General features: G+C 41.7%; 1 protein-coding gene across 1 annotated transcript; it reads left to right on the top strand.

The window, feature by feature from the left end:
* Nucleotides 1-5,913: 5,913 nt before the first annotated feature.
* On the top strand, nt 5,914-15,129 carry LOC124012788 (serine/threonine-protein kinase pdik1l). The gene is made up of 3 exons (XM_046326749.1): nt 5,914-6,142; nt 8,968-9,263; nt 12,527-15,129. The coding sequence occupies exons 2-3, from the start codon at nt 8,979-8,981 to the stop codon at nt 13,265-13,267; spliced, it is 1,026 nt and encodes a 341-aa protein (XP_046182705.1). The 5' UTR covers nt 5,914-6,142; nt 8,968-8,978; the 3' UTR covers nt 13,268-15,129.
* The last annotated feature ends 786 nt before the right edge of the window (nt 15,130-15,915 follow it).

The following is a 15,915-nucleotide window of genomic DNA, read 5'->3' as shown; positions in this document are numbered from 1 at the left end:
TTATCGAACGAACAGCAAGAAAATTGTACTTTTATTGATGCGATAGTTGAGATTGAGAGTTAGCTCTGTGTTTTAATGCACAGAGAGACACATCTATCCACCTTCTTTGCAACTCAAATACTTTTAGTAATTCCTTTTTTTTTGTCTATGAAGGTATTCGTTCTGCATTAGATAAAGAAGTGTCTTAGCTTCACACTGAAACAATCAAAACTCACTGTGTTTACAAACTGCAATAAGCCTTGTATTGTCAGTTTTTACCACTGTACCTATGTGCACTGATTATTTTATTTCCCCTGCTGCAGCTAAATCAGAGTTAGCCTACGTGGAGTGTTTTCCCCAAAAGCTTTTGTTAGAAAAAGGTAAAGAAAATACAATCATCCAAGTGAATATACAGAAGTAGATTGTTTCTTGGTCAAAAAGGAGTGTGTCTTTCTGCTTATTGAAATCTTCATTGGGCATTATAAGTCATTGTGCATTTCTTCGGCCAAGTGAATGTTTTAACCCTTTCTGCTGTATGAATGTTGGTACACCATGGATGCCGATAGGACTGTGTACAATACAGCTTGTCATAAGTGCCATAGCCTGGCCATTTGTCTCATGGGTGGTTGGATGTTGCCTCCTCCCATGCATTTCACAAAGCTTTGACTCAAGGCTAATTGCTAGACCAGCGTTGATTGTATGACAGACTGTGTCTTTCTGTCTGTCCCATATCTTTTACTTTGGATGTAGACATGGCTTTCTAACATATTCTACATATTAGGGGTGTTCTCATACCCTACCCAATACATTACCTGTTTATCATTGTCTCATTGTACTTGGAAAGTATTTAGAAAAAATGTGCTTTCTTGGATGGGTGTTTTTTCTTCAATGACATATTTTCATGATTGAGTGAAATGATAAAGGGACTCAAGTGTTGAATAAGATGGTTCTAAGTGTAGTCTTCATTCCTCTTTTACAGAGGTGACTGGAATACTTTACACCACTTAAATGGATATAGATATTGTTATCTTTTTATATTTATTATTTATTCATTGTCTTAATTCTCTAAGCCTCTAATTGATCCAGTATTACAATTTCTAGCTCATTTCTGTTTAAACTGAAACGGGCTTTGGTTGTGGGCTCTTTAGAGCTTCATGGTCATATTTAGGGGCTTCGTTTTCAGTTGACTTCGTAATATGTTGTACGTAAACCATTGCAACAATACTCTGCACTAATCATGTATGGAGTATGAGTATGGACATTTCTTAAAGATACTTAATAACTCATTGATCCTTATGATTGTAGCTAGGGTTTAGTTTCTCTGAAATCCTCATGTTGAACTCAGGGAAACCCATTTAAAGAGGAGCTACTTTGGAAGGAGAGGTAAAGTGTATTATGTGTGTACCTATAGCCTATAGGCTGGGTTGCCGGAAAACCCATGCAGAACATTGATTGCCAAAAGAGCCAAAAGGGCAATGCACTATTTACACGTTGCTATGACGTTACAGTAGTACAGCTAGCTATATTGAATGTTATATCCTAGTTTTGCTCTCTTTTTCTGATTGAATTGGTGATCAAGTTGTAAGACAGCGTAGGTATTAGAGAATAATGATATTTCCTTAGACACCCTGAGTTACTTCTCTGGTCTCTCTCTGGAGGTGGCATAAGACCAGTCTGAAGCACCAAACCATCTACCTCCCCACTTTCAGTGGTTATTGTAAATATACAGCTTCGTCACAATATTAATATAATGTTGTTTAGTCCCGTGTTTACTTTGCATGGTAGTCAGTCAGTAGTTAGAATAGAGTAGACTTGCCTCTCCATGTAGGAACTACAGAATGGGCCCCTTTGTAGACAAAGCATTTTGATGACCAGGGTTGGACTGGCCGGTCCATTTTTAGCCCAGTGGGCCTGTCTAACTTGGGTTTTTTGGGCAAAATGATCATTATGCGGTTAATAATGGGCGCCTTGAGGGAATAAATAGGCCGGTGTGGGGGTTCAAGAAAATTAATGACCTTGTCTATGACCTTTTAAGAGCTTGTGTTGATGGGTAATGACATTTGCCATTTGATGTCACACAGTCATATGGGTTTGAGCCTAGTATTTTATCCCTTAATTTATTTAGGCTGTAAAGTCCAGACAATGGGTTTAATCTTTTTATTTTATTTAGAGTGGGTCGTGTTTTTTATATTACAATGTTCTTACTATATGAAAACAAGACAGAAATGCCTTGTCAAGAATCTATACAAGTCTACCTCAGGATGTTTTTGAAAATGGACAATGACAGAGTTTTTTAAAATCAAGATGAAATTGTCCATGAATTTTGTGAGATGTTTTTGAATTTTTCCTTTTATGTGAATGATTTATTTGTTTCAGGTTGCAATGCGATGTGTTCTACCTCCCACAGAAATGCTGTTGAATGATTGTTTACTGCTTTTATTTTTTTGTGATTAAGCATTGTCTGCACCAATACATCACAGACATTTTTGAATTATTCTCTGCATTGATATTATTTTGTGTATGTATAACATGATAATACTGAACTCAAAGCAAGAGGGGTATATTACTCTGCATGTAGGTGACAACAGTGCCTCTTGAACAAATCACCTTATCTATACTTACCAGGACAGGCAAACGCCCTAACAACTTCAAGCAGCTTCAATAAACCTCTGACATCTCTGTTGTGTTTCTGCAGACGTGTGACACTAGGCCTACTTAAATACCAAAGCATCAAATATAAACATATTCAGCATAGGCTGTGGGAAAAAACAGTATTTACTGTCAGAAACACATTTGTTAAATTTTGTGACAAATCTGCCACTGATCTTTTGATACATTGTAATGAGTTTGTGTAAGTTATGCTTTTGCATATGTTTATTTCTTATATGAGTTGAAAGTATGGTTAAAAAATATTCTGAATCATTCCTCACAAAATGAATACCCACCTCTTTTCCCTCATCTATTGTTTCTTGTCACTATCTCAATTAGGCCTATATGTCAGTGTTCAATGTAGAGGTAATACACAGTGCCTTCAGAAAGTATTCACATCCGTTCACTGTTTCAGCATTTTGTGTTACAGCCTGAATTTACAGCGGATTCAATTTAGATGTTGCATTACTGGCCTACACAAAATACCCCATGATGTCAAAGTGGAATTATGTTTTTAGAAATGTTTACAATTTAATTGGAAATCAAAAGCTGAAATGTATTGAGTCAATAAGTATTCAAACCCTTTCTTATGGAAAGCATAAATAAGTTCAGGAGTAAAAATGTGCTTAACAAGTCGCATAACAAGTTGCAAGGACTCACTCTGTGTGCAATAATAGTGTTTAACATAATTTTTGAATGACTACCTCATCTCTGTACCCAACACATACAATTATTGCACAGTGAATTTCAAACACAGATTCAAACACAATGACCAGGAAGGTTTTCTAATGTCTCTCAAAGAATGGCTGCTATTTGTAGATTGGTTTAAAAAAAAAAACAGACATTGAATATCCCTTTGAGCATGCTGAAGCTATTAATTACACTTTGGATGGTGTATCAATACACTCAGTCACTACAAAGATACAGGCGTACTTCCTAACTAAGTTTCCAGAGAGGAAGGAAACCGCTCAGGAATTTCACCATGAGGCCAATGGTGACTTTAAAACAGTTACAAGGTTTAATGGCTATGATAGGAGAAAACTGAGGATGGATCAACAACATTGTGGTTACTCCCCAATACTAACCTAAATGACAGAGTGAAAATAAGGAAGCCTGTACATAATAAAAATATTCCAAAACATGCATCCTGTTTGCATTAAGGCACTAAAGTAAAACTGCAAAGAATGTGGCAAAGAAATAAACTTTTAGTCCTGAATACAAAGCATTTTGTTTTGGGGCAATCCAACACATCACTGTGTCCCACTCTTAATATTTTTAAGCATGGTGGTGGCTACATCATGTTATGGGTATGCTTGTCATCTGCAATGACTAGGGAGTTTTGGGGGGATAAAAAGAAACGGAATAGAGCTAAGCACAGACATAATCCTAGAGGAATACCTGGTTCAGTCTGCTTTCCAACAGACACTGGGAGAAAAATGTATCTTTCAGCAGGATAATAATCTAAAATACAAGGCCAAATATACACTGCAATTGCTTACCAAGACAATATTGAATGTTCCTGAGTGGCTTAGTTACAGTTTGGACTTAAATCGGCTTGAAATTCCATAGCAAGACTCGAAAATGGCTGTCTAGCAATGAAAACAACCAATATGTCAGCTTGAAGAATTTTCCAAATTATAATTTGCAAATATTGTACAATTCAGGAGTGCAAAGCTCTTAAGAGACTTAACCAGAAAGATTCACAGCTGTAATTGATAAATGTGCAAAGAAATTATAAAACCATGTTTTCACTTTGTCATTATGGGGTATTGTGTGTAGATGGGTGAGATTTAAAAAAAAAATATTTAAGCAATTTTGAATTCAGGCTTTAACTCAAAATGTGAATAAGACAATGGGTATGAATACTTCCTGAAAGCACTGTATGATGCACAAAAGAAACAATAGGCCTCATATTGTGTGTTACTTGATTTCTCTGCTCTGCTGTTTATTAGACCAAAGAATGTAGCTATGTTGACTGTTATCACCAACCACAGTATGTGGTATAGTAGGCCTATAGCTCACTTTGACAAATCATGTATCAAGCTGTATTACAAACTGAGTTGCGAACCAGACATAGTAGTGTTGACACATGCATCATTGACTAGCCTGTTAATAAAAATATATCAATATGATACACAGTGGTGGGTCTCTTTTTAGCCCTATGTCACATCATCTTTTTGTTATTCTTTAACTTAGGCTGCAGTTTCTGACACACTGAACATGTAATGCATTGTTGGGCCTATAATTGATTAATGGGTTGGTAGTCTAGTGCCTAGAGACTTTAAAGTTGTTTTACCAAGTAACAAAACAACTTTTCAAGAGACAATGTTTATAATAACCGATTTATGAATACTTTGTTGCGACATTGTGCTCGTCTCTTCCAGTATGGTGCTGTCCCTTTTAAGAGCATGTTCCAAACAGGTACCGTGATAGGGGAGTTACATTTTCTGCAAACCGTTTTGATTAAGATATAATTCATAATCTAGTTCTTATTGATACTGCCTACTGTATAAAATTATGGTTGAGATAAAGGTCTCTTTCAGTGTGTCATTTCATTCAAGATCATTGACTTAGTCGCCTGTGTTGTGTCGAATATAATCTTACATCCTGCATGGCATCACTTTGGCGCAAACTAAATGTGGCATTCAGCGGGGTTTCCGGGAAAAACAATACAATTTTACAAACATTAAATGTCACGATACCTTAAGAATTAAGTTATTGCCATAGATTTGCATTCAAAATGTTTGAATAAATATTCAAATGATTTTACTTAAACATTTTTTAAACTAGGCAAGTCAGTTAAGAACAAATTATTATTTTACAATGAAGGCCTACCCCGGCCAAACCCTCCCCTAACCCTCATTTTACTGGTGTAATTAAGCTTTTCGGTAGAATTTGGGAGGGAGTTGCAAGGGCAATAATCAAATCAAATCAAATCAAATGTATTTATATAGCCCTTCGTACATCAGCTGATATCTCAAAGTGCTGTACAGAAACCCAGCCTAAAACCCCAAACAGCAAACAATGCAGGTGTAAAAGCATGGTGGGCATGGTCTGACACAGGAAGTTGGTGGCACCTTAATTGGGGAAGACGGACTCGTGGTAACGGTTGGAGCGGAATCAGTGGAATGGTATCAAATACATCAAACACATGGTTTCATTTTTTTAATCCATTCCATGCGCTCTGTTCCAGTCATTATTATGAGCCGTCCTCCCCTCAGCAGCCTCCACCAATTTAAAGCTATGCAATGAACGGGGGAACACTCATTTCCCCTTTCAGTTAGCTGGAAGCTTGCACAAAAGGCTCAACAAAAAAAGTGAAAGGAAGGGGGCAGTATTTCCCACGGCTGCTGCTGTAGAGCACCCTGGCTGTGTTGTTTTGGGAGCGAGCAAGCGGGCGCGCGCTGTTGACGGGGTACTTGAGCTGCAGGTTTGCGATCTCTCATCACGGACCTTGTTTTGTCTGCCAGAGAAAGTCAACAACAAATGAATCGTTGAGGGAAGACGAAAACAGGTAAAGGTGTAGCTTGCTAGAGTTATAGTTAGCTACTTTGTTTCCTTTCCTCGTCTTCAGAAGAAGCCAGCTCTTTTGTCCGCCCGTGTGACATGGTGCTTGGTCGTGTGCGCAGGTGTGTGGGACTGCGTTACGTTAGCTTAGCCGAATTGTGCGGAGCCAGAACAAGCTGGCGCAGAAGGACAATAAAGGTGTCGAGCTAACTAGTTAGGTAGTTTACTTTACGTAAGACCGGGTCATCCCCCGGGTTCACGTTTAGGTTTTTGCCCAATCTGATTCAAAATAACAAACTCATCATGCCGTCATTGTAAATAATATTTTGTTTTCTTAACTGACTTGCCTAGTTAACAACAAAAAATCACCAGGCTTTGATTTATTTAATGTAACGCCAGGGCAAAAACCTGCAGCTAGCGGGCGGGGGACCCAGGACTGAGTTTGGGGAAACCCTGACATAAGGTACTGAACTAGCTAGCTAACTTGTCTACATTCCCTGTGGCAACATAGTAATATATCATTTACATGTATATAGCTAGCTAACGGTAGTTATGATTCTAACAAACTATTCATGTATTTTTAGCCAGCAGTTTCTTCCTTTGCTTGCTAGCTAGCTAACGTTAACTAAAAACAGTTTCGCTTCCGTGTTTAGCTAGCAAGCTAATTCTCCTAGAGTTTAGCTAATTACACTGAACTTACTATTTGATCATGTTTATTAATTCTTGCATATTTGGGCAGTGGGCTGACGTGTCAGGAAATGGCAAAGCTAACTTTAACTTTCCCCTCAAATGCTGTAGCTGTCAGCAATGCGTTTAGTGCGCAAATAACAGGTCAAATCTGTGAGGGGGAAATGTTGATTTGTTTACATGTCGCATGCTTTGGCCTCTGAGGTGTTTACATTTCCACATTTGCTCTCTTGCGGGTAGTCCAATAGGTAATATTTTGGAGCCTACCATTACTCGTTAAGGTCCAATGACTTTATGTGATATCGTCAGAGGTAGACTGGCTCAGGCAGCCAAAAACTCAATCTAAACGTGAATTGATTCCTAAATTGCGATACGGTTCAACACTGAACAAAAATATAAACGCAACATGTAAAGTGTTGGTCCGATGTTTCATGAGTTTAAATAAAATATCCCAGAAATGTACAATATAAACAAAAAGCTTAAGCTCAAATTTGGTGCACAAAATTGTTTACATTCCTGTGAGTGAGCATGTATCCTTTGACCTGACTTTCACCTGACAGGTGTGGCATAACAAGAAGCTGATTAAACAGCATGGTCATTACACAGATGCACCTTGTGCTGGGGACAGCAATAGGCCACTTTAAAATGTGCAGTTTTGTCACACAACACAATGTCACAGATGTTTCAAGTTTAGGGAGTGTGCAATTGGCATGCTGACTGCAAGAATGTCCGCAAGAGCTGTTGCCAGAGAATGTAATGTTAATTTCTCTACCATGAGCTGCCTCCAATGTTGTTTTCGAGGAGTATTACTGTCTGTAATGAAGCCTTTTGTGAGGGAAACACTCATTCTGATTGGCTTAGCTGGGCTCCCCATGGTTGCATCCCTGTCCAGTGATGCGAAATCTATAGATTATGGCCTAATGAAAATATTTCCTTATGAATTGTGAATTATGACTCAGTAAAATCTTTGAAATTGTTGCATTTGTGTTTTTGTTCAGTATAGAAACATAAAACTTGTTACTTTTAGTATCACATCAAATAATTTCACAAATGCAAAATATACACTTACTGTACACTGTTTTAACTGGGTTTATCATCAACAGTATTTTTCAGTGATCAAACGTTTCTCGTGGCCGCCTTTTGGTACACACAGGTGTTCGGGGCATGCTAGATAGCTAATTGTCACCCTAACCCTCTATGGCCGGGTGGGCACCCTAACCCTCTATGGCCGGGTGGGCACCCTAACCCTCTATGGCCGGGTCGGCACCCTAACCCTCTATGGCCGGGTGGGCACCCTAACCCTCTATGGCCGGGTGGGCACCCTAACCCTCTATGGCCGGGTGGGCACCCTAACCCTCTATGGCCGGGTGGGCACCCTAACCCTCTATGGCCGGGTGGGCACCCTAACCCTCTATGGCCGGGTGGGCACCCTAACCCTCTATGGCCGGGTGGGCACCCTAACCCTCTATGGCCGGGTGGGCACCCTAACCCTCTATGGCCGGGTGGGCACCCTAACCCTCTATGGCCGGGTGGGCACCCTAACCCTCTATGGCCGGGTGGGCACCCTAACCCTCTATGGCCGGGTGGGCACCCTAACCCTCTATGGCCGGGTATCAATGAGAACTGTTGTAATAAGTATGATTTCTTGCTGATATGGAAGATAATGTCTTTATGCTTCCGAGTGTTAGCTCTCTTAACAAAACTCCCCAGTACAGAATACGCCTTCCTTCAATGACTCTTATGTATAACTTAATGGACTGGGAGTCATGATCAAGTGCTATCTTGCGGATAGAAAGCCAACTGTCCTAATTTGACTTGCTAAAACTTAAACACTGTTAAACAACATTTTTGTCATCCATCTGACAGTGTGTCACTTGGCTAGTTCATTTTCCTGAGAACTAATCAGATTACATCTAGACTAGGCCTATAGCTAGGTTTTGATGTGGTCAGGAGCAGGGGGCTGTCATGTCAACTCACAGATATGTTTTTCTTAATTTAGTATGACGGATAAACTCACCTTGTTGGGATATTATTCACTAACTGAGGGTCATCAAGGTTACATTCTCAGTTTGTTCTGCTGACCACCTAGCTCTCAACAACAATCAGTGGTACCCCATTAACCCCCCCCCCCCCCCACACACACAGTGAGGAAGAGGATGGTGAGCAGCCAGCCGAAGTATGAGCTGATCCAGGAGGTAGGACGTGGCAGCTACGGCGTGGTGTACGAGGCGCTGGTGAAACGCACCGGGGCCCGGATGGCCGTGAAGAAGATCCGCTGCCACAGCCCAGAGAATGTAGAGCTGGCCCTCAGGGAATTCTGGGCCCTGAGCAGTATCCAGAGCCAGCACCCCAACGTCATCCACCTGGAGGAGTGTGTCCTGCAGAGAGATGACCTGGCTCAGAGGATGAGCCATGGGTCCAGCTCCCCACTGTACCTAGAGGTAATACATTTTATATGGATGGATGGCTAGAAAGATTTATAAATAACAGGCTTGCTGTAGTAAAATGCAGATAGACTTGTCCAGAGGATGAACCACAGATCCAGCTCCCTGCTATACCTGAATGTATTGATCATAGACTTAAAACAAAATGTACAGATACCACCTTTTACACATGAAGCACAGGGATTCACAATGAGTACAAACAATAGATGAGTAAATAATTAAAATGTAATACATTAGAACTGTAGTAAAAGCAATGTATTGCATCAAATGTATAGAAAGTGGAGGAGGCAAAAACAACTGGGGGAGATGGGAGGGCTACTATGGTTCAGGTTTCTCTTTGTCAATGTGACAGGGTTGTTCATATGAAAGGACTCTTCTAGCGGACAGGAGAGGGTTATATATGATGTCTTCAAATAGGCTCCAGGAGGGTAGGCTTGGGCGGTATCTAGTATACTGGAGTATTTTGAAATAGCCACGGGCTAAAATAAATGTTTTAATACCTCAAACTATTTTTTTGAAGTTGAAGTATTTGAATATTTGTTGGTACTTTTTAAGAAAATGCCTGCATCAACTTGTGCAATATGTCACCTGTCACATACTTTTCCATTATGAAACTTACCGGTAGTCCCCAGTCATGTGGTGTTTGTTTACAAGCACATACAGATGAGACTGGAGTCTTGTGAGTCACTCACTGTTGTTCAGCACGGGTCAGGTGATTTAGTTGCAGTATGGTATTCACAACTGTTTGTCTGCTAGATATCTTAACTGTCTAAAATGTGCTAAAATGCTCTGCAGTTGTGCGTTTTGTTTGCTAATTTAGTTGCTAGTTAAGTGGTTAGCTTGCTCGAAAATCAGGCTTCGCTTGGTAACAGCAGAGAATGCCCCGCATGGATGAAGAGCCTTGGATATCCCAGTATGGCACACTGTAAGTATGAGAATCTGGATACCCCCAAGCCTACAAGTGGGTTTATGTGTAGGTTTTAAGGATGGGCCTAGTTTTTGAATCCCCCCACCAAATATCGAACTTTATGTAGCCTACTTAACATATCAGATATTTATGAGTAAGGTTAGGCCCTAGTTCAAATGCATTGTAAGCACATGGAAGAGTACAAATTCAGACCAGAGGAATCACATCTTGAGCATATCTGTTGAAAGACCACAGCCACAGAAGAACCTCACACATGGATCTGTGCTGGCAGGGCGGAACTTACCATTCAACCTCAAGGTTCTGTCTCGCATATGCTGAGAAGCAACTTGGCAGCCGACGAGGATGTGGTCAGAGCAGAGGTGAAGGAAACTGTTTATGTTGATGGGTAGAATGTTAGTGGAGAAGCTTCTTTTTGAATTCCTAAACTCAATTCACCAAAGGGCAATTATAGAAGTGATAGAAAACACAACACCAGGATAGCCTAAATACATTTAGCATAACACAACTTAATGTAACAAACATACCATAACGATTGAATTATGTAGAACAAGACAGGACCGATGCACACACTCCGTAGATCCCGATGTTGGCTATAGGATGATGTATTGGACACTGAGCACAGTCACGCTACTTGATAAAGGGAGTGTTGGATTGTTTTCCCTTCTGGCTGTTCCACATATTGTTGCCAGCCACAAGTGGCAGAGTACACTGCTGTACCGACGGACACAGAGGTGACCGAAATGGGTAGTCCAGGGTTTGCTAGTAATTCAAGGCGTTAGCTAGTGTTGCTTCCAGTGTTTTGGCCTCTCATTCAGCCTGTTGCATGCCTCTACAGAGTGTTCATACTGTGACTAGTTAGCTCAGAAGACTGTGTTCTGTTTAGCTAGTCATCCTTGTGGCTCTGTGTTGTCAGGTGGTGCCTTGAACACTGTTTTTTAAGGGGGTATCTCATGTCCTCATTGAGCACTGTGTTTTAAAGGGACTCCTGTCCCCAGTCAACCTGTCTAGTCTGTTACCAACAACATGTTCCTCCCTCTTGGCTTACTGAGGGTTTAAAGGGCCTGGCAACAACTGATTGTAGCCTCTCAGCGGCACGTGGGCCATTGTCACACTCACATACATTGTCCGACCCGCTCTATGAGCTTGTTAAACACTGCAGCATGTTGGGCTTGGCCGCTTTCCCAGAATCCTTTGTTCCGACCGAGTCTTTTTTGCTTGTTCTACTGCTGCTTATAGAGGGAGAACATTTTGATAATGGGACAGGATTACCATGTGGGGGAGGAACCATCATTATAATAGATCAGAGGCCAGGGACTGTATTATCTGACTGGCAATGATGGTGAATTATTTAAATCTATTAGATTACGGATGGCTTGGCTCACTGACCAATTTTGTGTACAGACTGGTTTTCCCTAAGTGGCGGGACTGACAATGTGTTGTTTTGTACCATAAAGATTGTCAGGCATTTGATTCGTCTGTAATTCAAAACCCAAATAGTTGTGCTGCTGGTGTGTGCATGTCAAAAACCTGCAGCACATTTTCTATGGGAGAGGATCGGTTTTAAGATCTGGTCAGCTGTCAAAAGGAGACGTGTGCTTGATTAACCCAGTTCCCACAGCAGAAGTCTTTCTAAGATCAGAGGAGTCACAACGAGTTTAGATTTAAAACAAAAAGAACACAAGGAGCCAGCGAGACAGAAAAACCGACAACGCACACACCCCTCCATTTGACGGCTCACAGAGGAAGGAGGCTGGCAGTCACGCTGTGAATTCAAAGCCAAAGGCACGAGACAAGGCAGTTTTGCTTGTTTTTTAAATTCCCCCCAAGGAATTTAATAGAAGTGTTTTTCTTGGCTTATCAATAATCAGGACTGCCACTGTGTTTTAGATTACATAATCAATTTCCCTGTTTCCCTGTCAGGTAGGTACCGCTGCTAGAAATAGCATTTTGTTCTGTTTTCATAGTAATTTTCCTCCAGTTAGCATTTCCTCTGAAACGTGATGGGAATTGACACAGAGAGCTTGACGGCTTGCTCCCAGCAGCCTTTTTGAACAATTTCTTTTTGATCTGTTCAGCAGTCAGTTCAGCGTTCGTCTTATTGGTGACATTTTCTGAAGCGAGCCAAGTGTTTCCTGAATACAGAGCATTACAGTCATTGGTTAGAGCATGGTGCTGGCAACCCCACGGGTTTGGGCAAAATTCCTGCATGGGCACATACTGAATGCCTGTATATCCAGTGTCTGTTTTGGATTGTGTCTGTCTGTCTGCTGAATTACTATATGATGTACTATTAATACTAATGGCCTTTCTGTTGTCTCTGTTCTGTCTCCAGCTGGTGGAGACCTCTCTGAAGGGAGAGATAACCTTTGACCCGTGCTGTGCCTACTATCTGTGGTTCGTCATGGACTTCTGTGATGGAGGAGATATGAACGCTTACTTGCTGTCCCGTAAACCCAGCCGCAAGACCAACACCAGCTTCATGCTGCAGTTAGGAAGTGCCCTGGCCTTCCTGCACCGAAACCAGATCATCCACCGAGATCTGAAGCCTGACAACATCCTCATCTCCCAGGGAAGGACCTTTGCGGGAACCCCCGAGCCCACACTGAAGGTGGCGGACTTCGGGCTGTCAAAGGTCTGCTCCACGTCGGGCCTCAACCCTGAGGAACCAGCCTCTGTCAACAAGTGTTTCCTCTCCACAGCGTGCGGCACGGACTTCTACATGGCTCCAGAGGTGTGGGAGGGTCACTACACGGCTAAAGCAGACATCTTTGCCCTGGGTATCATCATCTGGGCCATGGTGGAGCGGATCACGTTCGTTGACGTGGAGACCCAGAAGGAGCTCCTGGGAAGCTACGTGCAGCAGGGGGAGGAGATCGTGCCCCTTGGGGAGGCGCTCCTGGAGAACCCCAAGATGGAGCTGCTGATCCCGGCCAGGATGAAGAGCATGAACGCGGGCATGAAACAGCTGATCCGGGAGATGCTGTCGTTCAACCCTCAGGAGAGACCTGACGCCTTTGAACTGGAGCTCCGACTGGTCAGGATCGCCTGCAGGGAGCTCGACTGGGACACGTGATAATTGATGTGGATAGGAGGAGAGCGGACCATGGGACTAGTAGTCACAACATCAAGCACTTGTATCTAGTCCTAATTCACCACTGTTAGCTCTGGGTGGTCGAGGCCACACAATGGGAGGTTTATAAAAAAAAAATATTAAAAAAAAATGTTTTAAGAGAACAATTCAAACGTTGCAAAGATTTTTGCTTTGCAGTTGGATATTGGTTTAGATGTAGGACTACTGGTAAACCTAGCTCAACGGGTTGATAGCCAGGCTGTAAAAATGTTTGTTTTGAATGTTAACAGAGCAAGGCTGTCCATAAAGCACATTCAGCTGTTTGTCTCTCAGAAGGAGAGGTGCTGCTAGCCACCCCAGTGGTTTAGGCTAACCTGTTAACTTTAACTCTCTCTCTTTAGTTGTTTGCCTACAAATTTCACCCCAGTCTCGGTGCTAATAATCGTACTTCGGATGCAATTTATGAAACAGGGAGACCGCATCCCGTGTAGATATGATGCAATTAAATTCCAATTTAGACACGCCTCAGTGATCGTAAACTGTGCACGGCTGGTTTTAACAGTATTCTGTGACCACACCCAGCTCCTCCCCATCAACACACACACACTTCCCACTGCTCAGGTAAAATCGAAGATATACTGTTGGTTGCGATTTGTAGACAGCCAGCTGTTTGAAGAGACATATCACACAGGACAGTATTCTGAGCTGGCCCTGAGCCAACTATGGGATCAGGCTAAGTCTTGGTATGCCAGCCCAGCCCAGACATAACCTAGTATAACCCCCAGCCCAGACATAACCTAGTATAACCCCCAACCCAGACATAACCTACTATAACCCCCAGCCCAGACATAACCTAGCATAACCTCAGTCAGCCAGTGTCATAATTGTCCTGGAATGTGTCATGATTGCCCCATAATGAAAATAATTTTTAGGAATGGAGTGTTTGGAATGTAATTAACTTGAGTCACCATAATTTAAAGTCCAGAGATAGCAAGCTGCTTATTCAAAACACATAAAGGAATGTGTTGTTGCCCCAAACTAACATTGATGTATTTAACTGAAGAGCCAATGTTCTGCTTGTATTATTAAAATATAGTGCTTTAATTTAGACTTAAATTCTCACAACTGAAGGCCAGCGAATTTCCAAATGAAACCTGTGTGAACGGAATGGTTAGGGGTATGACTTCACTGGCAATCACTTGGTGAAAAAATTCACTTTTATTTAGTTATTTTCCTTTTCATAACTTACCATGCTATTATCTATCACCTTGAGAAACAGTTTTTACTTGGGGCCTGGGAAGATATATTGTCAAACAGCAAACAAGAAGTCTCTCTTACACACACTGGTGTATTGTCAGCACACAGAACGTCTACTTATGCATGCAATGCCTCTCACCTTCAGAGAGGAGATGGAGGCAGCACAGCACACAGTTGTCCCTGAGCCCAGAGGATGTATTTAAAAAATACAATTTTGTGTTTTAACCTGATCTCCTCTCACTGTCAGTTTTCACCTGGGTTTCCCCAGGACAGACACGCACACCTCTGTTTCCCCTGGGTCCTGCCGGATTTAACGGTAATCCCTTTCTCCACGTTTCCTTCCGACAGACTCCTAAGCCTATTACGTTTGGTGTAGGTGGCAGAGGTAAAGGAAGGCACTCTGGGGACCCAGGCCTATTGCCTTGCAGGTCATAATTTGTGCGCTTCTAACAGTTGTGAAAATGAAAAAATTATCAATATCTGAAAAAATGTGGTTTTAGTGTGTCATTCAAACAGTGGCATAAGTTTTAAAATATATTTCATACGAGCAGACTGTCGCCAACATTAACCTGCATTATTGCCTTTTTTAAATGTCTTCCATTGCCAAAGTCCTCTTGTCTTTCATGATATTAACATACTTTATGCCTTATTTTAATATCTCCACACACTAGCACCTAGCACTACATTGTGTGATTGTTGCGGTGGCCAGGCACATTTTGGCCCGAGTTTTGGCTATTGGGTTTTTATCTCTGCTGTTTTACCCCCTTCAATATTAGCACTGATTGCCCCTTTAAGAACATTTCTAAAGCACAATCAGCAGTTTCTATATTTAACAAAAATATAAACTTAACAATTTCAATGATTTTACTGAGATACGGTTCATAAAAAAAATAAAATCCAGTCAATTAAAATACATTGATTAGGCCCTAGTTTATGAATTTCACATGACTGAGCAGGGGTGCAGCCATAGGCTTGGGAGCCAGGCCGAACCAATCAGAATGAGTTTTTGCCCCACAAAAGGGCATTATTACAGACAGAAATCCTTCTCAGTTTCATCAGCTAGTGGGCTGTCTCAGATAATCCCGCAGGTGAAGAAGCCAGACGTGGAGGTTCTGGGCTGGCGTGGTTACACGTGGTCTGCGGTTGTGAGGTCGGGTGGAGGTACTGCCAAATTATCTAAAATGACGTTGGAGGCAGCTTATGGTAGAAAAATTAAAATTCAATTTTCTGGCAACAGCTCTGGTGGCATTCCTGCAGTCAGCATGTCAATTGCACACTCCCTCAAAATTGAGACAACTGTGGCACTGTGTTGTGACAACTACATTTTAGTGGCCTTTTATTGTCCCCAGCACAAGGTGCATCTGTGTAATGACCATGCTGTTTAATCAACTTCT

Source organism: Oncorhynchus gorbuscha, linkage group LG24 (genome assembly GCF_021184085.1).
Source record: "Oncorhynchus gorbuscha isolate QuinsamMale2020 ecotype Even-year linkage group LG24, OgorEven_v1.0, whole genome shotgun sequence".
Lineage (NCBI taxonomy): Eukaryota > Metazoa > Chordata > Actinopteri > Salmoniformes > Salmonidae > Oncorhynchus > Oncorhynchus gorbuscha.
This window is presented reverse-complemented; position numbering and strand designations above follow the sequence as displayed.